Below are 23,722 nucleotides of genomic sequence, written 5' to 3'. Positions count from 1 at the left end.
AGAAGCTCAACACTAAAGAATATGATTTCATAGGCGTACGTTTCAATCACAAAGACAACACGGTGTCTTTAAGTGAGAAAACAATACAGAGATTGCAGCAGGCTCCTTCACTGGATAACACGACAGTCGAAGAACTGGAGAGCACAGTTTCGCGTATGCTTTATGCGGGTGGGGTAAGAGGTGCAGCTCTTTTCCCTTATTATTTCTTCTTGAAAATCGTACGTCGACGTTTATCTTGTTTAAATCGAGGATTAATACGGCCACAAGACCCGGCAAATTTATCAGCAACTGCAAAGGACATCGGACAAAGTTTGCTCAACACATTGTTAATGAACGACCCGGTTCATCCTCCACAAAAGTTGCCCTCCACGGCAACACTCGTCACTGACGCCTCCATGTACGGATGGGGGGCGTTATTATTCAAAGATTCAGGGGAGTTTTGGCCGCGGGCGGTGCGTGGGAACGCACACCCCATATGATATCTCAAGCGGAGGCACGAGCAGTTCATCTCGCTTTACGCGGTTTTAAAACACATCTACACGGTCCCGTGGATATTCCCGTGGACAATACAACCGTCATGCATATTATGCAAAAAGGAAACACACATTCACAAGCTTTGGTGAAGGATGCTAACGCCATCGACAGAGTTTTGCGCTCGCAAGGCATAAGAGCAAAGTGGTGTTATGTAGCTTCAGAGCAGAACCCGGCGGACGGCTTATCTCGAGGTAAAACAGTCCACTCAGTAGACGTAGCGAAGGGGTGGAACTTGCGATGGTGATAGCGGGAGGCGGGTTAAAAGGGCTTCTCAGCACTTCCTTTACGTCAGTTTTTGGGATTCCTTAATAAATAAATATCTGGTATAATTTCAAGTTATCGTTTGTATTTTTTATACGATATGGGGTTACTAGTGGTAGAGTTAAAATGCACTGTTTTCTCTTGTTCCTTCTTTTCTCTTTCATAGGTGAAGTAAGGCTAAGATTATTCAGTGTTGTATTTGATTCGGGCATTCTTTTTTTTAAATGGTTGGTACCCATTCACTGACCCTCTGACTTCCTCTATCTCCTTCTCTCTGTTTTATACATAATATATATATTATGTGTAGTGGTATGCATGTATGTGGGCGTAGTTTTGCTTACTTCGAAGACCAATGCTTTGGTATTGAGAATGCCCATGACGGTGATACATTTTCCGTTTTCCGTTTTTTTTTTATTGTGGTAATTTTCTTGTCTATCCTCAATTACTTTTATTTTCCGCTCTGTGCTTGTATGTGGTTTTTTTTTTCTGTGCCCTTTTCGTTCTTGAGAATAGCAGAAATACAGTTGGAAAAAGAAAGTTCGGAGAAAGAAAGAGAAGAAAAAAAAAGGAAGGGAACGGAGACCTCTTGTACACGAAGGAGGATGTATTCACCATATGAGGCTGTATACGGATTTGACAGGACACACATTAAACGTTTGTCACTGCAAGAATATATGCATGAGAGGGATGCTCCTCTTCCTACCACTACTGCTAGTGCTGATAATGCTAGTGCTACAACCAACTCTTCTTTAACAATAAAAGGTGCAGTGAGTGAAGCACTTCGCTCACGGGACCCTAATGTGCAATTCTACTCCAAGTATCCACTACACGATCGCTTCGGAAGTGAACTCTGCGTGTTGTATCAGATTCTAGAGATGGAGGTACAACAGGAGATGCGGCGAGTTGAACAGGGAGGAGATATGACACGAAAGTCCGGAGTACGTCTTAGCACAGAGATAACGTTTGACGATACCACTGAGGAGTCTTCAGTGCCGATATTGCATCAACAAAAACGAGAACAAAATCAGGGTAGTAGTGTCTATCGTCCAACTCCGTTCGTTGCGTTTCCTTTAGGGAATGTGGATGATAATGATGATATTGATGTATCTGCTTCATCTAACCAGTTTTCTGCTGTGGCGGTTTCGTCACCACAAGACACACAAAACACTCGCCAGACTTCACGCGGGTCAAGTTTTTCTATTTATCGTGATAGCCGGTTAAATTCCTGTGTAAAGTCACCAGGTACATGGAGCGTAAACATACATCAACCACCACCACTACCAGCACCACCACAACAACAGCAACAACAACAGAGTAAAACAGTTGTATCAAATAGTCAGCATTCTGGCACTTTTACTTCAAAACGCTTTTTAGAAAATGATGTAAATGCTAATATGGTTTCTTCAACAGAGACTTCTACCAACCTCCCGCTAAATCCACCGCCACCGCAGCGCAGCAGCACGGCGTCTCCGATGCAATTCGGTAATGGAGAAACTCTGAGTCCTGACGACGTTGTTGGTGCCACACGAGAGACACTTGACACAACGGCGGGTACAGATCCATTGCGGTTTACAACCGTACGCCCTTCTGAGTTTCGTACAACAAAGCAATTATTTCTCCCTGGCCGAATAACAGTCATGCGACGTACCGTTGAACATGCCAAACCAATTCCAACTCAGGCATATGGTTTTCAAAGTGAGACAATACCGGCCTCCATTGTAGCACCACTCATTGCTGCTAATTTGGAAGTTCACTGTAGTAGTGGGGATTTTTGCGACATTGATGGCATTACACCACACTTAATTCCTGGTGCTGAGGTGGTACTGGGTGAACGCCGCTGTCGCATTCTCCGCTACCACACCTCCTCCGACGTGTATGAGGCGTATGAGTGCGGGGATACACCAGTACAGGAGAGCGGCACAACTCCTCTACAAGTGCTTCTGTACAGATGGAGTATACGTGCGGTGCAGCAACAGGTGAATGAGTCATACCGTGCGGCACTTGGTCTTTCACTTGTTGCTCCTGCAGTTACAGTCGCTGGCTATCGTTACCGCGATGGCGGGTTAACAGCTATCATTCTGCCAGCCGGATACCGTGCTATACCGCTTTCTACTGTCCCTTTATCAGAGCGTTCATTTCCAACTTGTGTGAAGCTCATGCTGCGGATGCTTTCAGATCTTGTGGTAAAACGCACTATTCATGGTAATTTGAGAGGGTTGAATCAATTATTTTTCGCTATTCGAACTCCTGGAAGCAGTTCAGATATGCCAGTAGCTTTGCTTATTCCTGTACATTGGGAGAAACTCATTGATTTCAGCATGTTTGTGGATCGTAATGCCGGTCGCACAATCCCTATGATAGACGATGATGGTGGTACTAGCAAAGGTACACGTATATATCATAGTCAGGATGTATCAATGGTAGTTAGTTTGTTACTCGAAAATGAACTTTCTCAGCACTTACAACAAAGTCAGCTTGGTGAATTACATCGTCTCATGATGATGACCACAGAGCCCACACAAGTTGCTAATTATTTGATCCAGCTGAAGAATACCATGACAGTCATGCCCTCTGACATGAACACACTTTATCAAGAGTATGAGACAACGTTACAATGCCTCAGTTAAACAGAATGATCTTCAAGGGATGAAAAAGAAAAAAATGATATGACTATAGAATGAATAAAAAAGATGCAAATACATACAGATGAAAATAAAACAAAAATAAAAGGAAAAACAACAACAACAACAACAACAACAACACATATACACATATCCTCCACGATGGACAATATGTATGGGTGTGTTAATAGATTTTTTTTTTAAACTCTAATTGAGGAGGGTTTGTTTCCCCCTTCCCTCTCTTTACCTCAATTCCGTACTTCGTACACGTAGATTGTTCTTGTTTTTATTTTATTTTGTTGAATTCCATTTAGAAATACCACAATTTTTAGAATCAGAGAGAGACATTGTCTGCACACGTGTGTTTGTGTATGTGTGTCTGAGAGCGAGAAAGAAAAGGATTTTTATTTCTCAGAGTTTTTCTTTCTTTGTCCCTCCCTAGTGCCTTTACTATTTTTGCGTAATACATGGATCTTTCTTTCTTTCCCCCCCCCCCACCTTGTTTTGTAAGTTTTTTTTTTTGCTTTTGAATAAGTTCAGGCAAGTTCGATTAGTGTATAAGAAACAAGGATGAATACAACACTGCTATTGATCAAACCGCATGCCTGTCGGGAGAGATTCCTCGATGCTGCGCGTGATCATTTTGATTATTATGGTATTCGTGTGGATGATATGTTGCTATTAACGGGCCAACAGATTCGTCGAGGGGCGTATGCAGAGCGCCATTACAGCTCAGTAGCTGCACTTTCCTCCTGTCCGTCGGAAGATTTGACTGTTTATGTCTCAGAGGAGACGGCATCCCTCTTCTTTGCGGCCTTTGGTGAACTGTGGGAGACTGTGGTGGAGCAGCGACGGGTTGTGACTCCAGAGGATGCCATGACTGTTCTTGGTCTAACGCCGGAAGGGCTTAGTGTACGCTGGTGGGCTTCAAAATCGCGTGCTCGGCTTGAACACGGCTTTTATGTATCTTATTTAGAGGATGAACAGGTGTACGTGGTAAATGGCTTTTACCCAGCGTTGCTGGATTCCTTTACAGCTCTTGAGAATCAGACGTGTGTTCTTATCCTTTCATGGCCGGAGGAAAGATACACGTGGAAACGTTTTCGTTTAGAAATACTTGGGGCAGCCGATCCCAGTGAAGCGGAACCTACCTCTCTTCGTCGCTTGTTGTATGATAACTGGGAAAAATATGAGTTAAATGAGCAACCGAATCTTATGAACAACGGCCTGGAATCTTCAAGCGGACCTCTTGAAGCTTTGGCACAACGATTTGTTTGGATGCATCGACGTGCAACTGAAGATGATTATGGTCGTGCACTACTAAGGGAAGGTGTTTCACTGGAATTTTTGGAAAAACTGGAGAAAAATCCCATCTTGACATACAGAGGGGAAACTCGATCCGCATTCGAGCTTATGGAAAATATGCAAAGTAGCGAAGTACTTCATCATGTTGCAGTTATTTTCGCAATGGAAGAACAGAAGAAAAAAAACAGATCACCTATTAGTGGGGGTGATTCTGATATGGCTTCACCTACAGCTGACTGGACTATTGTTCTAGAGGATGAAGATGCTGAAGAAAGACGAAACAGAGCTTTAGTGTTTGTAAAACCACATGCTAACACACCTGAAACTCGTGCACTTGTAGAGGAGCGTTTAATGCAGGTTGAGGGAATGCAAGTTGTTAGTCATCGCCATGTGTTGGGTAACGAAATTGCCTCACGACAAATAATGGATAAACATTATGGAACAATAGCTCGCTACGCTGTCAAGGTATCACCGTCAACTATTAACGTTAGTGTACAAAGTAGAGCTGTATTTAAGGAGGTTTTTGGAGTTACCTGGAAGGAAGCACTAAGGTGCGGACGTGTATGGAATGCTGAAACTGCTTTACACGTCCTTGGAGATATTTCCTCTGATGAACTTTATGCAATGTGGGGGTCGTGTGCAAAGACTGTTAAACTCACTGCTGGGGCATATGTTGCTCACTTCTGTAATGAAGGGGTTTTCGTAATAAATGGTTTTTACCCATACCTAAGAGACACATACACTGCTGAGGATGCTAGGGTAACTTGTTACGTTCTTTCTTGGCCAGAAACATGTATGACGTGGCGAGTCTTTCGAGAAGAATTAATTGGTTGTACAAATCCACGAAATGCAGAGTCTAATAGTCTCCGTGGTTTAATACGTGATCGATGGCGAGATTTGGGGTTGCAACATCCACCAACAACAACAGACAATGGTGTACATGCGTCTGCAGGACCATTTGAAGCGGTTTTGGAACGCCATTTATGGACTTGTTCTCCCCTTACGCATGATCCTCTTACATTGAGACTACAAGAGTCTGGCTTAACAGGAGCTCTTTTGTACCGTTGGAAATCCAATCCAGAAGTGGTGTTACAGAATGGGAGACGTACAGGTTGTATATTTGACCTTCTTGAAAATATTCAAACTTCTGAAATGGTAGATATTATGCGTGAAGCAGAGGAACAGGCACTAATAACATGTCGAGAAACCCCATTGAATAGGGCTGTAGTGATGATCAGACCCTTTGCTATTAATGATGCTGTTATTGAAAAAGTGAGGCAAACTCTCATTAGTGGGAAATTACATATAAATCGTGAAACCTCTCTCTTCAGTAACTATGTGGAGGAAAAATATCTTAAAAGTTCTTTATTCCGTGCAATGGAGCAACTCGCTGATGCCAATATGGATGCATTACGAGATAATGTGAGCCCAATGATTAAGAATCAATTTAAGGAGCTTTTTCACTTTGCTTGGGATTGGTGTCTGACGGAGGGAAGATTACTTGGAGCTACTGAGGCATGTGAGGAACTTGGACTTTCGGCAACAGAACTTTTACGATTATGGGATGAAGCTGAACAAAAAACTGTAACAAAGTCTTGTATTGTTGCTGAGTTAAAACCTCAGAATATTTATGTCATAAACGGTTTTATTCCTTTTGTTCGTGAATGTTATGGAAAACCAGGAAATCGTATGTACCTTTTCGAAGTAGAGTGGGAAGAAATTTCCTGGACGTGGAAAGATTTTTGTGATGTGCTAATTGGTAAGATATCTGATCCACGTACTGCCACAGAAGGAAGTTTACAACGTATATTTGCAGATGAATGGAATAGTTTCGCTCTAATGCGACAGCCAATGTCAGAGACTACTGCTGTATTATATGTTTCAGAAGGACCTTTAGAGGCTGCTGCTGATAGAGAGATGTGGCTTGGAGTTGATCTTTCGGAAGACCCATTTGTACAACAACTAATGCTAGAAGGTGTACCTTTATCACTACTACTTCCATATGTGCGAGATGAGAACTGCAAAAAGGGAAAAGAAGAAGATGGTGAGAAGAGCAAACAGTACAAAATCAGTGATATCGAAGAGAATTTTACTCGATCTACTCTCTCTCGGTATCAGCAAAGTAGTGAAGTGGTACGTCGCCTAAAAGCACTTACGTCTCGTTTTATACGTGAAATAAAGATGAACTACGCTTTTATTTGGGTAAAGCCCCATGCCTGTACTCAAGAAGTGGTGGAATGGATTCCACAAGTTTTAGAGGAACATCGTGTTGAGGTAATATCTTCTGGTCATGTCTTGATGGAAGAAGTAATTAAGAAAAAACTTGTTGATCAACAGTACTATGCTTTATACCGTAATGCAATGACGCGTCCTATTGAAGACATACCTATCACCGCCTCACAAATGGTGGAATTTGAGCGGACGTTTGATATTTCATGGTGTACGGCTGTAAACCTGCACATGTTAATTAATGCTGCCCAAGGTGTGGAACGATTTGGGGAGGTTCGGATGTTGGAGGCGTGGAATAACGCTAGACGTAAGGTGTGTCTCTCGCCTGCCCTATATATTGCCTACCTTGACGAGGAGGGGCTCTTCCTTATCAATGGCTTCTACCCGTACCTCCGCTCCCGCATGTACACTGGGGCCCGCATCTACTGGTTCGTTGTGGCCTGGGACGGGGAGATCATGACGTGGGAGGACTTTCAAACGTACGTTGTGGGCGATGCGGTGCCCTCGGCGGCGGCGACGGCTTCCCTGCGGCACGCCCTCTTCGTCTCGTGGGCGGCGTTGGGCCTCACGCGGCCGCCGGACGGCGTGGAAAATGGCCTGCACGCCTCGCCGACGCCCATGGCGGGACTCGCCGACCGCACCGCCTGGTTGGGGACCGCCGTGGAGGAGGACGTCTTTGGGCGGCTGCTCGTGCAGGGCGGCGTCAGCGCGGCGTATCTCCACACAGTTGTTTGCAACCCGCTCGTGCGACACAGGGATGAGCCGGTAGACGCGGTGAGTGAGGCGTTTGATAAGATGTGTACAGAAAACCCGCTCCTACTCGCCCAGCTCATTGGACTAGAGTCATCAGGGGGGATGCAGCTTATCAGATCGGAATCGCAGAAAGAAGGGCCACCCACAGTATTCTCAGCAGAAGAAGGGTCAAAGAAGGAAGAGAAGAATACCAATGGTGGTGAGGGAGGGTTGGCATCGGGACAAAAATTTAACGGACATGACAGTTCTGTCACCTCCACCAGCAACAGCAGCAACAGTAATAATAATAGTAATAATAATAATAATAATAATAATAATAGTAATAGTGCTAGGGTTCCTGCAGCGACATTGACAAGAGGTGGTGGTGCAGTAGTGCTTCAGTCGTTCCATCGAAACTACGCTTTTCTAGTGGTAAATCCGAAATGTGTCTGTGCTGAAAAAGAGGAACTTATGAATGCCTACATTAATGACTTTTTGGTGCGACACAAAATACGAGTGGAGGCAGGAGGTAGTGTTAAGACCATCGCACCAGCGTTGCGCCACATGGCAGAAGAACTGCAATCGGAAGTATTCAAGTACGCTGTCAAACAGACACCGTCCCAATATGCTGTAGACACAACCGCGATGTGTGTTTTTCATAATTTTTTTGATGAATTATGGGATCCCCATATGGTTCGCAACGCTGTGGATGCTGCTGTGCAGTTTAATGCATCAGCACTCAATCTGAAAGAGATGTGGGATTCTTGTAAAGTGCGAAAACGCATAGCCCCATGTCTCTATGTTGGAAAAATGGAAAGCTTTAACATTTTCCTTGTCAATGGTTTTGCTTTACACAGTGTGGAAATGTTCAATTCTTCTGCTACTATAAAAAGATATTTTTTGCTCTCATGGGACAACGCTGATATTAACTATGCCCAATACCTGGAGGATATCATTGGCGACCCCTATGTGGAAGAGGCAAAACCTGGTAGTTTGAATCGTCTTTTGTTAGAAGAATGGAAAAGTGCTGGTTTACAGTTTCCACCTGATCCTTTTGAGGGAGCTGTATTTACTTCCACCAGTACTTTGGAGGCAATGCACTTGCGTCAAATGTGGCTTTCACTTGATATGTCGCACGATACCGTTGGACGTTTCGCGACACAGCAATTACACGTTTCATCGTATATTCTCCGTTGGGCTCTGGGAAATCCACGTATGATACAAGGTGATGGACGATTTTTGTTTGAAACCTTACGTGGAAAAGGAAGTGCTGAGGTTCTTCAAATGCTTCTTGAGGAAGAAAAACGGCACCGTACTACACCACCCCGCAACTCTGCTTTTGTACTTGTTAAAAGTCACGCCCTTTGTAGACCATTTGCGATGACAATTGAAATGATATTTTCACGTGCTGGTGTACGTATTGACGAGGAGGGTGATTTAAGTGGTGGTATTGTGCGTGCTCGTGGACTTGTGCATCATCTCTATGCTACTGCCTCCAGATATGCCGTACGTGATGTATCTACCATACGACTTTCCAAAGGAGAAAAAGATATGGTGCCTAGGGAACTTGGTATCAGTTGGGATCAGATGGTTTCAAGTGGTGTCGTTGTTAACGCTTATCGTGCCCTAGAAGTGCTCGGTGGTGTCACACCACAACACCTTTATCAACGTTGGCGATCATCCAAGCGGGTGCTAAAGATTCGTCCAGATCTTGTTATTGCCGAGTTGGTAGAAAGTGGTATATTTGTTGTCAATGGATACTTTCCGGAGTTAAAACAATCTCTTGAATCTGCAAGTGCACTACTACATTGGTACGTTGTTTCATGGTCAGAGGAATGCATGAACTGGCCTACTTTCCTTGAAAAGGTTGTAGGGGATGATAATCCACAGATAGCGCTCCCAGATAGTATTCGTGGTCAACTTTTTCAGCGTTGGAAAGAGTATGGCCTTTCTGCTATGCCAGATTTGTTACGTAATGGTCTGCACGTGAGTCAGGGTGCATTACAGGCCATGCGAGAGCGTACTAAATGTCTTCATTACTCACTAAGTGAAGATTACCTCGGTGATGTGATGTTGCGTCATGGTGTGCCTGAGAGAATACTTCGGGTGTGGCTTGATAACCCGGATGTTACGTCAGGTGGAGTCGAGGCAGGTGTGTTTGAGCACCTGCGTCACTGCGACACCTCACGCCTGTTAGTTTTACTAACAACTCTCGCAGAAGAACTTCGCCGTGAGGAGGACGGTAACAAAGCAAATGTTGCACGAATTCCAGCTGTAGGAGATGGTTCAAGTACTAAATTTCGTGTGGTCGCTTCCAAAGTACCAATGGAGCACGAAGAAAAAGAAAATGGAGGACAAGAAGAAAATAGAGGAGCAGTTACAGGGGAAGAAAATTCTGCCAAAGTTCGTGAGCAAGGTATCTTACCACACAATAGTAGTTTTGAAACTTTACTGTTCCGTAACACTGCCGTTATTATTCTTAAACCACACGCTTCTGAAAACCTCAAAATTATAGGACATTTAGAACACATTCTCTCTGCAAACGATATTCGTGTGAAACAAGAACTTCGTAAGCAAAGTTGCCCTCGTCTTGTTGACAAACACTTTGCATCTTCTATCTATTATGCAAAACATGATTATCTTCAAAATTGCCCAGAGGTAACGGGAGAAGGACGAGTCAATTTTTACAACTCTTTTGGTGAAGATTGGGGTAGTGTATTGTCTTCACGACGTGTTCTTGGTGCCTTTGACGCTCTTTCCCGTTTCTCCATGACGGCGTCACAACTCTATGTGAAATGGTCCCTACCTCAGCAGCAGCATGTGAAGTTGGCATATAATATGGAGGTGATCAAATTTCATGCAGAAGGGGTGTATGTAGTTAATGCAACCACACCCTTGGAGCGGGAGCGCATGATTTCGACAGGAGCAGAAATGCAGGATGTTCACTGCTATGTGGTGTGCTGGGACCAGCGTAAGTGCAGCTGGCACAAGTTTCTTCATGAGGTTATAGGTGATGTGGATCCGGCAAAGGCAGAAGAAACATCGCTGCGTGGTGTACTGTATCGTCAATGGGAGGAAGTTGGCCTACAGTCGAGACCCAATCGCATTGACAATATTGTGTTAGCTAGCGATGGACCACTGCAGGCTTTTGTGGAACGTGAACTTTGGTGTGGCAGAAGCGATATGGTTCCAGATCCACTCGTGCGTGCTGTCTGTTACATGGATTATGATCCAGCGCAGTTGATTGAATGGAAGGAAAACCCATTGATGCGTTTGACAGGTCGTTCAACTGGTGATGAAAACGTGATAGGTCGCATGTTCAGCTTTACCTTTGAACTTGATACCAAGGAGTTTGTAGACCTTATGAGTGAGCGGGATGGTTTTTTTGTTCCCATTGCCCCACCATCAGAGGTCGCCACGGATGAGCAGGAGAAGGTAGGTGAGGCGTTGAAGCAGATCGACAGAAGACGGAGTGCGGGGAGGACCACCGGCAGACGCTCCCCGATGTTGATATTCGACGATGAGAACAACCGGAGTGTCGCGAGCCCCACCGAGTGGGTGCAGCAGGCGCTCCTGAACGGCACGGGGGACGACGTTGCGCGGCTGTGGGAGCACTACGGCGGAACTGTCGATTGGGAGGAGCGGGCGGCGGGGGCGAGCGGCGGGAGTTTGGCGACTTCTTCGGTGGCCGGCGCCGCTGCCGTGGGCACTGCAGTCGTCGTTCCCAGCGGCCTGCATGGCTCCATTAACGGCGAGGCGTTTCGGAGAGACATTGCGTCCCTGGACTGCTTTGGGCTGCCACTCCCTCAAAGTACGATAAAGAAACTTTTCGAGGGAATGGTTTGGCGCGGAGATGGGCGCGCCACATATGAAGAGTTCCGTCTGGCTATGGCAGTCTTGCAACAGTTGTAAGGAAGAGTCAACGGAGAAGGGAGGAAGGACAAATAAAAAAAAAAGTAACTCTCTCCCTCTCTCTCTCTCTCTCTGTTTCTCTCTGTTTCTCGCTCATAAATACCCACAGAGAGTAGGAGAGAAAGAGGGATAAAGGAATAAATGAGACAAAGGACGAAATAAAGGGAGAAAGAGGTAGCCAAAAAAGAAAAAAACCTGTACGCTTCGTATTTTTCCTCATTTTATTTCATTTTTATTCATTTATTTCTCCATTCTTTTCTCTCAACCCTTTCTCTCCTGCGTCCCACCTTCTTTTTTTTCCCTGTATATGTGCTGAGGAAGTGGCTGCGAAAGAGAGAGAGAGAGAGAGAGAGAGAGAGAGAGAGAGAGAGAGAGAGAGAGAGAGAGTCGGGGGTGAGGAATAAGAGGAGAAGGAGTTCACATCAATGTTTATAGTTTCATGGATGAATCAAATATAATAGCGGTTTCTATGTCGTTATTTGCACTAATGGAAAATGCCACTCTGTGGTCATAGATTTGTTACGGATTGACTAACCATCCACAGAATTACCTATCAATGTAATATACAACAATGGAAAGAATATGGAAATCCTCAAGAGAAGAAAAAGAAAAGGAGACAGATTATATATATATGTGCATCTTTGTAAATATTTGTTTAGTAAGATAGGTGGGAAATTCAGCAGTAGGAGTGAGTCTATTTTTTCTATTCCTCTCTGTTAATGCATTTTTTTTCTTTTCTCTTTGGCTTCCCCTATTTTTATTCTTAGTATAGTGTCCCATGTTTAGCGACACGGAACTCCTGAGTGGAGCGGAGGCCGTTGTACTAAACTACGTTCTTCATCTACTTGACAGTACTGAGGCCACTCATACTGAAACATCTTCACAAGGGGACGCTAACCCTGTTTCTATTGTTTCTGGCACTCACTTTTGTACTACAGAGCGGGTGGGAGCTAAAAATCACAACATCATCACATATACGAATGAAAAAAAAAAGGAGGCGCTTCGTCGAGATGCCCAAACCTTTTATGTACTTTCTTGCGTTGTAGACATGGTAGAAAAGGGTTTAATGTGTACAGAGCGTGATGTCTATTATCGTAATACCCTGCTTTTCCCTAATGGACAGAGAGAGGTTCATAACAGTATTGAACGCCTTTGTCGATGGATGAATTGTATGTACCCATTGTATTTTTCTTCAGGATTACATGGAGTAAATGGCGTCGAAAGGAAAGAACAGCGACCCTACACTCGTGAGGGTATACGAATTGGCGCGAGTGGCAAGAGTATTATTACTGGTTACTTGTCATTTGATGTTCCCAAATGTTCAGATATGACAATATACAGCCCACATTCTTCGACACAAAATTTTGGTTCGAGTGACGTTACAGAAGAGAATTTACAGACGGTGACTATTTCTACCAATAGTTCTACACAATTTTTGGAGATTAATGCTATGCGTCATACCTCTGGTGTTCTTATTAACACAATAGTTGGATTACAGGGTTGTCGTTTTCGAGGAGCGGGAGGAAGGAACACCCTTCCCTCAGCTTTGGTGCTTGTGGAGAAGGAAAGTACGTTGCGTACACTTATGGAAGAAACAGATGGTGCATTTAAGAGTGATGGACTATTACACCGCTGTGCCTTTGTATGCAGTAAAGGATACCCGTGCAGAGCTTCACGTAACTTTATCCGTAATCTACACCGCGAACTGCCACTTTTACCAATCTTTCTACTCGTGGACGGTGATCCCCATGGACTGCGCATTGCCCTTACTTTTATAGGCCTCTTTGGCAACCGCTGCGAACCACAACGGCATACTACGAGAAAACAACAACGAATGGAAGTTCGTGCTGATTGTGTTTCTGTGTTAATTCCTGCACGTTGGGTTGGAGTGCGTCCCTCTGCGTTGCCCCACCGAGCAACCGGGAGGACACCACTGAAGTCGTCAGACCATCAGGTCCTTTCACAGGTGATGCAGCGTATAAATGAAACTCTAAAGATGTTTGAGGTGCATGAGGGCGTCTCAAGCGGCAGAGAGAAGGAGATGGAGTTACTTCGCTATTCTCTTCAGAGTATGTTGGATGAAGCGGGGTGGATGAAGAAGAATTCATTGAAGTGTACACTGCAAGCCTGGCCTAATAGCCCAATGGACATTCTTGGTGCATTCCTCTAACTGGACTGCTTGTGGGCCACCCCTTCCTCTGCCCCCTTTCTTCAATCCGTTTTTGTTTTTATTTAACTATTTCTTCTTGTGACATTTAATATTATTTATTAAATTATTTGGTTATTATCTTCACGTTAAATTAGGTAATGAAGGTCATGTGTTTGTGTGTTTAATGAGAGATAGCAGGGTATGTAAGATTTGAAATGTTTTCGTTTCTCTTTGAGTTTGATTTTATTGTAATAGCTGGGGCACCACTCTGCCTAACCCTATTTTTATCTTTATTTCTTCTTACTTTTCTTATACTTTTCTAATTCAGATTCTCATTGGTGGTATCTCTAGGCCTCTTTAATTACACGACCTCTTGCATACATATATACATATACGTAAAAGAGAAGTGTAGTCTTGCGGTATAATGTCTCACATGTACTCTGCGTACAGCACCTCCGCCACTCCATTTACTCCCCGTGTTTCAGGGAGTGCTTTGGCGTACACGCGGAGTGACACGCCATCGTCGTTTCGCGTTCTTCCACAGGGGACTACTCCTTTAGGTAGTGAACTTAGTGTTAGCGGCGAGCGTATTGCCCGTCGTATTGCAGAAACACGCCAATGGCTACAAGAAATGAATAAAGAGGTTCGAGTGGCAAAAAAAAGATACTTGATTCAGCGGAAAAGTGCCTCACTAGTATGTTCTATGCTGCGTGCAAGCAGTGCGCTTTTAACGGAAAAATATGCGCATCAAAATACATCAAATGGAGTGCATCCTCCTAGGTTTCGATACTGCCTCAATTCCTTTTTAGATGGAACACCTTTCTTGACACCACGTGCGTTGTGCCGGTACAATACAGCTGTTGCTGAGATTCTCACTGATGATCAATTAGAGTTGATGCGTCGCTATGTATTTGACTATGACGAGGCAAGTTTTGCAGATCTTCTATATGCTGACGAAATAGTGCCTTATACAGAACAACATGCACCATACGGAGAGGAAGAAGTTCCTGTGGCGGTACGTCGTTTTAATGAGCGTTCACGGCATGCGTTGGAGCGTCTCTTCGCAGCGCCTGGTGGTCTCGCTGACGCAACAGTTCGTGCCGCATTGCTTGTGCCAAGAGTGGCCCCGGAGGATGAGGGCGATGGCGCTGGTGAGAATGGTGGTTATGGTGATACGGAGTGGGTATCGTGAATAAACGTGATTTGTATGACAAGAAAAAATTTTTTCGTGTATGTAACTATTCCATTTTTGTGCAGTACGTGTCTCCACGTAGCTATTGTCCACTTCATCTAGAAGGGACTTTTTTTCCATTCAATTTCCACTCATTTTTTCTTTTTTATTCTCTTTGCTGTACTTATATGATTATATACATGTAGTTCTTTTCCTTCTTGCATCCCATTTATTCCGCTTCTATTTTCTTCTCAATGTTTTTTTTTTCGCTTGTAAGAGGGGGAATATTTAAATCTACTTGTTTTCTCTAGCCAAATAGAGGTATATAAGTATATAAAATATCTATTATTTACTGTAAGTCTGACTGTGAAAATGAGGTTTGGGATAACACTAACATTGGTTGCTGTTTTAATTCTCATGCTGCTATGCAACACTTCGGTTTCTCACGCTGAAGTTGATTGTGGGTATTGTCGTGAAAGGGGATACTCATATATTTGTCGTGCGCCTCTTTCGCAAGCGAGCACCTGTTTCAGCAATTCCGGTGAGGTGCAGTGTAATGGAAATATGTGCACATGCTGCCGAAAAACTGCGGCTACCGGATGCACCGTATGCGATGACGATGATTTTGGCTCTGAAGAATTCCTTGAAGACTTTTAAATAGTTCTATTTCTATTGGTGGTATCTTTTAACGAAATATTAGCATTAATTGGGGTTTTGGGGTGGGTATAAACTGGAATAAAAGGACAAGGGAACGAAGACAGAAAAAGAAAAAAACCTCCATATATTCTTTGTGTATGTGCGTCTGTCTCTCTGTCTGTATGTATGTATTCTCTAGAAACCTTTGCCTCTGTTCCGCCGTTGTTGACTTTTCTTCAATCCGTGGGTTTGAAGACTCCTATGTCTTTATTTGTTTTATTTCTTTTTTTGTTTTTTTTCCCTGGTCCTTACAAAATAGAGAAGGAAAAATTGTTTTCTTCTTTCCATCTCTTTTGTTTTTTTTTCTCGAAGCAGGGGGGAGGGGGGAGGGGAAAGGCACCTGAGAAACTAAATATAGTCTGCATGGAGCCAACAAACCAGTTAAATGCACAGCGTGTGACGCTGTCGGCGCAGCAAGTCACTGGCGCCGATGGTGTTGATCGTCGCTTCACGGAGGTGGTGCACGCTGCGGTGTTTGAGGAGCACAGCGTTGAACTGGTGAGTAGTGGCGGTGCTGCGGGTTGGAATTGTTTACTGCATGACGATAACAGACGTGGAAGTTGATAAGCTCTGCAACCGCTGTTGTTTTGGGTTTACAAATAAGCGAGGGAGATTGTACTTCTTGTTGCGTTAATTCCTTCTACCCACTCACTCCCGTGTTTGCACATTCCCTCTTCCTCACGTTTTCTTCATTACTTATCTTTGCTATACCAAGTATACTGGATCCGCAACAAGAAGAAGGAAGGATAACTAGATAAAATAAAAAAATAAAAAAGAGAAAAGAGTAAATATAACATTACCAAAAACAGGAGGTAATATATATATCTTTCATACATTCCACATGTCATCCAAGCAAATTGAGGGAAAAACATCACCACCACCGTCCCGACAGGCGGTGGAGGAATGGCTGGAGCGTGTGGACGACATTACGGCGGCAGTGCGGGATATATTAGACGAGGACCCCATGGAGGCAGCGCGGAGACAGCAGGAGCGGGAGGAACGTCGACGTCAGGCAGAAGCGAGTGAGGCTCGCGAAAAGGTAAAAATGCGATACGACCCACGCTACTACGTTCGCTTTGATAATGACGAAGTGATTGATAAGCTACTGAAGGAGGTAGATGACGTTAACAAGAAGAATCGAAATGATATAACGAAAGATGAACTTTGCTACAGCAGAGCAGAACGTGTTTCACTAGAAGAGGCTCGTCGTCTAAAGGATGAGGCGGCACGGGCGGTGAAGATGTTGGAATGGGAGAAGGCGCATGAGTTATACACAGGTGCCATTGCCCTAAATGTGGTGGATGTTGGGCTTCAGCGTACGCTTCGAAACAATCGTGCTCTTGTGCAACTAAAGTTAAAACGTTATCTTGAGGCTGTAGATGACGCAAGTTATGTATTACAGGAAGAGACAAGGAATGTCAAGGCATTGTTGCGACGGGCTACGGCTCTAAGACACCTACACCGTCCCTTAGATGCACTTAAGGACGCTGAGGCGGCACTACAGAAAGAACCAACAAGTCAAGAGGCTGCAGATCTTGCACATTGGCTTCAACGAGCAAAAGGTGAACACGTTTCATGTGCCGCATTTCAGTGCCATAATTCCAATGAAGCGAAACGTTTAAGAGATGGAGTTGGCGCTTTAACCACCACACTATCTCTGTTGAGAGAAATCTATACCAATGATTACAAAGAAGAAGCATGTTCAACAGAAAATGCTACGGATGAAAAAGAAAATGAGAAAAAACTCATGTTACAGGCAGCTGAAAGTGTGCGCCAATGTCTTGAATTGGTGCAGTTATTTCATCGTGGTGCTGCCGTGCTGTTTACTCTCAGCAATGGTGTTAATTCACTAATGGATCTCTTTTCTATTTTACTCTATAACTGTACATCTCAATCCTTTGGTTTTCTTAATGATGACGGTTTGTTGATGCTTTCAACAAATGGTATGACATATGTAATGTCTGCTCGCCTACTGGCTTCTGTTTTGCATGGGAGTGAGGTGGCTGCAGATGGACTAGAGCCATCCACTATTGCAGAACTTACGGATAATCTTGTAAAAATACTGAAAAATATTACACAACAGTATATTTCATCTAATTCTGTAAGTGTCATATTGGTACTGTTAGTGGCTATCTTACAGCTCTTGGAAGCCTTAGCTATACGTTTTCCGCTTCAAGTGTATGCAAATTGTAATGAGACAGATTTGAGGATAATATGGAAAGATATTATAAAACAATATCAAGCCCCTCAGATGATTTTTTTTTACGCTGGTCTCTTGGAGGCGTTGCTTAGAAAAGAGTCAATCTCTGTGACGTTTTCGAAGGAGGCGGATGGATTACTACTAGAAGTTGTAACTGCGGCAATTACGGCGGAATTAGTGCAGTTAAGGGAAGTTGGGCTTTCTTTGGCACTACGTATGTCATGTGTGAGCAGTGAATGGGCAAAGACGATGAGTTCACGAGAGTTAACACAAAACCTTGCGTCTCTACTATCATGGCTCCATAAAGGAAAATGGGCTTCCTCTTCACCACGACTAAAGGAGGCGCTATATGCTGTGATATATAATATCTTTTTGCAGGTGGAATCACGGCCTCAATACGTTGAGCAGTGGCGTGATACAAGAACTGAATTGAATAATAATGGTATATCATCTCTGTTTCTTCCTACCTGGAGTGTACTCCGTGAGTGGGCACTAAGTGATAAAGCACCATTAGAAAGCGTAAGTGTTAAAGCAAAAATGATGGGACTTCTTGTAAAGTTTTCACCATATGATGAGTCTCTTCGAAATGCGATGCTAAAAGACGAAGAGGGACTTTGGTCTGTGCTGGAGAGTGCTCTCAGACTAGTTGAATCAGATGCCGATGAATCCGATACTGGAGTAGATAAAGACGAAATGAAGTTAGATAAGACAGCGGCTTGGGAGATCATAGAACATGTAACCACCTGTATTGCCTCATTTTATTCGCAGAATCTTCTATCAAGGGAAAAGGGTTTCTCAGTTTCAAGTCGTATCACTGCTCTGCTCCGTATCATTCAGTCTGCTAGCAACCGCCACGTAGTTGCACTTGGTAATGCGGCGCTGACCGCCTCCTTTGTGCAACCCGCTGCATACGCCCAACAAGCTGCGTTAAAAACTGTGGACGTGCTGCTGAACAGACTGCGTGATGTGCGGGAGCTCAAATTTACACTAGAGCATAACGGGAAGAGGGGCAACCCGCAATGGAGGCATGTCTGTGCTGCACAGAAGAACCTGGGAATTGCTTTGTCTAGATGTTGTACACTGGAGTCACACCGTGAGCGTCTTCGCGAGCTGAAGGGTTTTGAGACGCTACATGCCGTTCTTGAAGAAGGACTTTGAGATGATGTAAAATTATTATACTATGGGGGTCGCGATAGGTTTATTTTATTTTATTTTTCCCCTTTGCCTTTTCTATACTTCCACTCAGGGCTAGCGACATGAATGTTTGTGTGGCTTGAAAATACCCGAGGCACATCAAAGGTTAACCATTCTGTGATCAAAGACTCTTTTAGGGGGTTGGGATCAAAATGATCACATTATTTCACTGGTAGAATTCCTATTATTATTATTATTATTATTATTATTATTATTATTATTATTATTATTATTATTGTTATTATTGGGGATATCTGATCCATTTTTTTTATTTGGTTATGCGTGGTTCTTCAGTTTGAAATACAAGAAAACAAGGATAAAAAGACGTTCTTAAAACTCCCACAATATGACAGTCACGAAGGAAACACTGGAGTCATACCGTCAGTTTTACCATGATCAGCTGATGGGCGACTGTATTCCATTCTGGATGAAGTCAGATCTTATCGATCGTCTGAATGGAGGGTATATCACCTCCGTGGACCGCACTGGTCGTTCCTACAACAACGATAAATCGGTGTGGTTTCAAGGTCGATGCCTCTGGACCTTTTCAGCATTGATAAACCGTTACGGAAACCGTCAGGAGTGAATTGATGCAGCCAAAATTGGTAAGGATTTCAGTGAGGAATATTGTACCGATGTTGATGGACGAATGTTCTTCACGGTGACACAGGACGGAAAGCCGCTACGAAAGAGGAGGTACATGTACTCGGAGAGTTTCTTCGTTATGGGAATGGCTGAGTATGGTCTCGCAACAGGAGATAAGGATTCAATTAAAAAGGCCGAGGATCGTTATGAACTTATGCTCCTATTATTTCGTACCCCTGAAGAGGATCTGTTCAAGATTACACCCAAGGGTTATGCAAAGGCTCTTAATGACCGCGCATGTGTAGTTCCAATGGTGATGTTAAGTTGCGCTCAGGTTCTACGTCGCTGCGACCCCTCAAAGGCGGACTATTACACAAAAATCACCCGAGAGATGGATGACTTTATTTTCTGTTTCCACTACAAACCGGAACTTTGTTGTGTATTGGAATGTGCTGGAAGCGATGGGAGCAGGATCGATACACCAGCTGGAAGGTGCGTTAATCCAGGCCATTCCATTGAAAATGCATGGTTTTTGATGAACGAGGCAATTTACTCCAAGGACAAGGATCTGCTTTCGAAGGCTTTGAACATTCTGAACTGGTCTTTGGAATTGGGTTGGGGTGAGGCCTTTGGTGGTATATTATACTTTATGGATTTTGACAAGCGACCCTGCGAGCAGCTGGTGTGGGAAATGAAGCTGTGGTGGGTACACAACGAGGCCCTGATAGCCACTCTCATGGCGTATGGACTGACAAAGGATGAGAAGTACTTCAAGTGGTTTGAGCGCCTGCACGTGTATGCCTTTGGACACTTTGCCGACAAGCAGTACGGTGATTGGTACGGCTACCTGCACCGCGATGGTACCGTGTCCCATACACAAGGGGGTTCGCTGTGGAAGAATCCATTTCACCACCCACGCTGCCTGATGGATTGCGAGGAGCTTTTACAGCGCCTTGCTCGGGGCGAAGAGATTGTACCGATTCTGTAGTAACATAACAGACACTTGGTCAGTTTCTTGACCTTCGTACAGGAAGAAGCATGTATCTATGAATTGGAAGAAGAATCAAAGACATTTTCTCCTTTGCACATTTGTTTCTTTCCATAACTCTTGTTTTCATTTTACATCACGATTGTATTATATATATATATATATATATTCGGTAAGGTTACTGGTGGTTTTTTTGTTTGGTACTCGATTTTTTTCCCCCATCCCAACCTCAAAAAACGAAATACATTATACTAAAGAAAACGACTTGTTGCAGCCATCAATGAACAACACTATAAGGATAAATACGATTGGTAAAACGGTTATGGGGGAAAAAAAATAAGGTCAAATACTTGAAAGACAAACAAAAGGGTGAAAGGAAAAAAAAAAAAAACGCAAAACCTAATTCTACTGTATCTTTCTTATTTTTATTTATTTATTTATTTTAGTGGTGAGGTCAAACTGGAGAATTGGTTAATGATTGGAAGGAATAAAAGGCGACCGCTTCGTTTGAAGCTCTCTTTACGAAACTCACCCATATTGGATACGCGTGACTGCAGTGCGAACACAAAAACCTCAATTGGTCTTATACCCTTTTTTTATGGCCTTCCTCCACCCTTTTCGAATAACAAGAGAATCATGGAGTAATGGAATCCGTGCAACGCCTCTTTTCTCAGAAGAGGGAGGTGGAACGTCGTAAGGCTGCAGGCCTGCCACCGGTAGACGAGATGAAACGATTTCGTATTCTGGTATGCTGCATGTTTTGTAGTATTTGCACATCCATTGTCTACGCTTTCGACTTGTTTACAACGGAATTTTCGGACCGTTTCCACCTAAGTGCGGGTGATCAATCAACAATCAGCACTGTGGGTCTTGTATTCTGTTACTTCACTCTGCCGTATGGATTCTTGTACGACTATGCTGGTCCATTTCCGCTCTTTATGATATGCATTTTAACTGGTGGACTCGGTTCACTTTTGCTGGGTCTGACGTTCGATGGTCTTATCCCTGGAAACGTAGTAAACATATCTGTTTTCTACGCTCTTGTAAACACCTGCAGCGGTTTGATCGATGTCGCTTATATTGTAACACTAGCAGAGGCGTTTCCCCGCAATCGAGGACCCGTCATTGCCCTTGCCAAGGTGATGACTACTCTTGGAAGCTCTGTGCTTGCCTCACTCAGTGTGAACATCTTCAACAACATCTCCTCATTCATTTACTTTCTCATGGCGTTATCAATCGTGGTGTCATCTGTGGCAGCCTTTGTTGTGGTACTCCCTCCATACTTCATCAACGGCTGGCGGCGCCGTGGGAAGACCCCTGAGCAACTTGCTGTTTTGACAGCACTGAAGCCTGCATACTACCAAAAGTTTGTTCCTGTCCGTCGTCTTGCCCTTGGATACGTGATTGTGGCGGCGCTCTTGGTGTTCTTCACTGTCGTGACACCGGTTGTGAGCTACACTGAGATGTCACGTGGATCCTCAATCGCCATTGGTATAATCACCATTGTGCTTGTCTCGTGCTTCTTTTCTATGATGCTACCCATCCGGTGGCTGGGGGGCATGGACAAATACAGTTATGATGGTAATGGTGAGTTCTCTGCTGAAGGAGTTGATATGAAACAGCTAAGCTCCGGTGGAGACGAGGCTTCCAACACTGTTGACAATATCACTGCTACAAACCCACCAGACAATGAGCTAACTTTCTCGGCCGATGAAATGGCGGGATTTGATGATTTTGACCAAGAGTTGCCGCAGGACCCTCGTTACGGTGGAACTGTGTGGGATAATTTGAAGAATCCTGACATTTGGTTTCTGCTCATTACATTCGTCTGCCAAAGTGGATTGGGTGTTATTGTGATGTACAACGCCAGTACTATCTCCGTGGCCATAACAGGGAAAGAGCGCAGCCAGGGAACCTCTGCACTGTACACCGCGTTTCTCGGCGTGGGTAGCAGCCTTGGTAGAATAGGTATGGGCATGTTTGAGGCCCATGTACAGCATCAACCCCCTAATAACCGCCGCTTCTTGGTGACCCTGGCCTTGCCTTTGTCACCATTAATAGCTGTTATTGCTGGAATCTTGCTCCTGACGCTTCCTGGAAACCTTATCCTGCTTCCATACATTCTTGTCTACTTTGAGGAAGGTGTGTTCGCCGCCGTATCTGCACTTATTTTTCCATGCCTCTACGAGGGTAACCACGGTGTGTATTATAACATCGGATTTCTGACAACAGTGGTTTCCGTTATCGGATTCAACCGTCTTCTTTTTGGCCTTATGGTGGACTCCAGACACGATAGTTTAGGTTTTGGGCCAAATGAGGAATGTAATGTGGCGGAGTGTGTGCGTATTCCTATTATTGTTGCTACATCTGTTGCTGCTGTTGCCACTCTGCTTTCATTTGTTGTTCATTTCCGTTACCGCAGGTTTGTCAAGCGCGAACGCAGCAAAGGTGCCCTCAGTACCACATCTTAGGTTTTTCCAGATCTATTTGTTTTGGGTGTGCGAGCGTTGTGTATTTTTTTTTTCTCCTTCATTGTTTTTTTTTCCTCGTTGGAGCGATGTCCTTCCTAATACTCTGATTGGGAGCGCAATAGGGCTCTATGAGTGTGTTTTGTTGTACTTGTTTTGTTTTTGTGCAGGGTGATGGTAATAAATATAGTATGCTCGATAACTTAGAAAGTTTACGTTTGATCCTTTGATATGGTCCCCGTGTTCTCTCAGTAATTCAATATAAACAAAAATATATGCATATATATACATGTATTAAGATATATGTTTGCTTGAAAAAAAATGGAGAGAGAGAAGGAAAGAATGGGTTAAAAGGTCACATTCTCACTGAATTTCTCTGGGCTATTATTATTCTTGCTTCTGTTGGGCATGTTACCCAGTCGCTTTGCGTTGAACTGTGTTTTATTGTTTTTGTGTCCGTTGTTTGTTAATTGGTTTTCATCCCCATCCATAACATGGAATAACTGGACACAAGACCCAGCAGGTGCTTGCTGTGGTGTTATTTGCAGAGGGATCAGCAATAATTCTCTGATTTCTTCGTGGGGCTGAATCCCTTGTGAGTAAACTCTTCTCGTAGACATTTATCTCTAACTGAGGGTGGTTGCAAAAAGACATCTTGAAATTGGGCCTGAAATTAA

The 23,722-nt window shown here is 43.9% G+C and overlaps 9 protein-coding genes across 9 annotated transcripts; all 9 read left to right on the top strand.

Annotated features, from left to right (window-relative positions):
- Positions 1 to 1,397: 1,397 nt before the first annotated feature.
- Positions 1,398 to 3,422, top strand: LSM04_006785 (uncharacterized protein; the record flags this gene model as incomplete). Its single annotated transcript, XM_067334790.1, has 1 exon — positions 1,398 to 3,422. The coding sequence occupies one exon, from the start codon at positions 1,398 to 1,400 to the stop codon at positions 3,420 to 3,422; it is 2,025 nt and encodes a 674-aa protein (XP_067189227.1).
- Positions 3,423 to 3,986: 564 nt separating this feature from the next.
- Positions 3,987 to 11,594, top strand: LSM04_008123 (uncharacterized protein; the record flags this gene model as incomplete). Its single annotated transcript, XM_067334789.1, has 1 exon — positions 3,987 to 11,594. One exon carries the CDS (start codon positions 3,987 to 3,989, stop codon positions 11,592 to 11,594), a length of 7,608 nt encoding a protein of 2,535 aa, XP_067189237.1.
- A 778-nt stretch (positions 11,595 to 12,372) lies between these two features.
- LSM04_007906 (Spo11/DNA topoisomerase VI) lies at positions 12,373 to 13,764 on the top strand (the record flags this gene model as incomplete). Its single annotated transcript, XM_067334788.1, has 1 exon — positions 12,373 to 13,764. One exon carries the CDS (start codon positions 12,373 to 12,375, stop codon positions 13,762 to 13,764), a length of 1,392 nt encoding a protein of 463 aa, XP_067189234.1.
- Positions 13,765 to 14,176: 412 nt separating this feature from the next.
- Positions 14,177 to 14,935, top strand: LSM04_008631 (uncharacterized protein; the record flags this gene model as incomplete). The annotated part of the gene is made up of 1 exon (XM_067334786.1): positions 14,177 to 14,935. The coding sequence occupies one exon, from the start codon at positions 14,177 to 14,179 to the stop codon at positions 14,933 to 14,935; it is 759 nt and encodes a 252-aa protein (XP_067189240.1).
- A 351-nt stretch (positions 14,936 to 15,286) lies between these two features.
- Positions 15,287 to 15,571, top strand: LSM04_004393 (uncharacterized protein; the record flags this gene model as incomplete). The annotated part of the gene is made up of 1 exon (XM_067334785.1): positions 15,287 to 15,571. The coding sequence occupies one exon, from the start codon at positions 15,287 to 15,289 to the stop codon at positions 15,569 to 15,571; it is 285 nt and encodes a 94-aa protein (XP_067189201.1).
- Positions 15,572 to 15,973: 402 nt separating this feature from the next.
- On the top strand, positions 15,974 to 16,174 carry LSM04_003971 (uncharacterized protein; the record flags this gene model as incomplete). Its single annotated transcript, XM_067334784.1, has 1 exon — positions 15,974 to 16,174. The coding sequence occupies one exon, from the start codon at positions 15,974 to 15,976 to the stop codon at positions 16,172 to 16,174; it is 201 nt and encodes a 66-aa protein (XP_067189196.1).
- A 277-nt stretch (positions 16,175 to 16,451) lies between these two features.
- On the top strand, positions 16,452 to 18,968 carry LSM04_000750 (uncharacterized protein; the record flags this gene model as incomplete). The annotated part of the gene is made up of 1 exon (XM_067334783.1): positions 16,452 to 18,968. The coding sequence occupies one exon, from the start codon at positions 16,452 to 16,454 to the stop codon at positions 18,966 to 18,968; it is 2,517 nt and encodes an 838-aa protein (XP_067189157.1).
- A 382-nt stretch (positions 18,969 to 19,350) lies between these two features.
- On the top strand, positions 19,351 to 20,577 carry LSM04_005594 (uncharacterized protein; the record flags this gene model as incomplete). Its single annotated transcript, XM_067334782.1, has 2 exons — positions 19,351 to 19,531; positions 19,601 to 20,577. The coding sequence occupies 2 exons, from the start codon at positions 19,351 to 19,353 to the stop codon at positions 20,575 to 20,577; spliced, it is 1,158 nt and encodes a 385-aa protein (XP_067189212.1).
- Positions 20,578 to 21,221: 644 nt separating this feature from the next.
- On the top strand, positions 21,222 to 23,048 carry LSM04_001677 (Major facilitator superfamily; the record flags this gene model as incomplete). Its single annotated transcript, XM_067334781.1, has 1 exon — positions 21,222 to 23,048. One exon carries the CDS (start codon positions 21,222 to 21,224, stop codon positions 23,046 to 23,048), a length of 1,827 nt encoding a protein of 608 aa, XP_067189170.1.
- Positions 23,049 to 23,722: the final 674 nt, after the last annotated feature.

This window comes from Trypanosoma melophagium (genome assembly GCF_022059095.1).
Source record: "Trypanosoma melophagium isolate St. Kilda chromosome Unknown ctg32segment0, whole genome shotgun sequence".
In the NCBI taxonomy this organism is placed as follows: Eukaryota; Euglenozoa; class Kinetoplastea; order Trypanosomatida; family Trypanosomatidae; genus Trypanosoma; species Trypanosoma melophagium.
The sequence above is the reverse complement of the archived record's forward strand: the minus strand, read 5'-3'. Positions and strand labels throughout refer to the sequence as shown.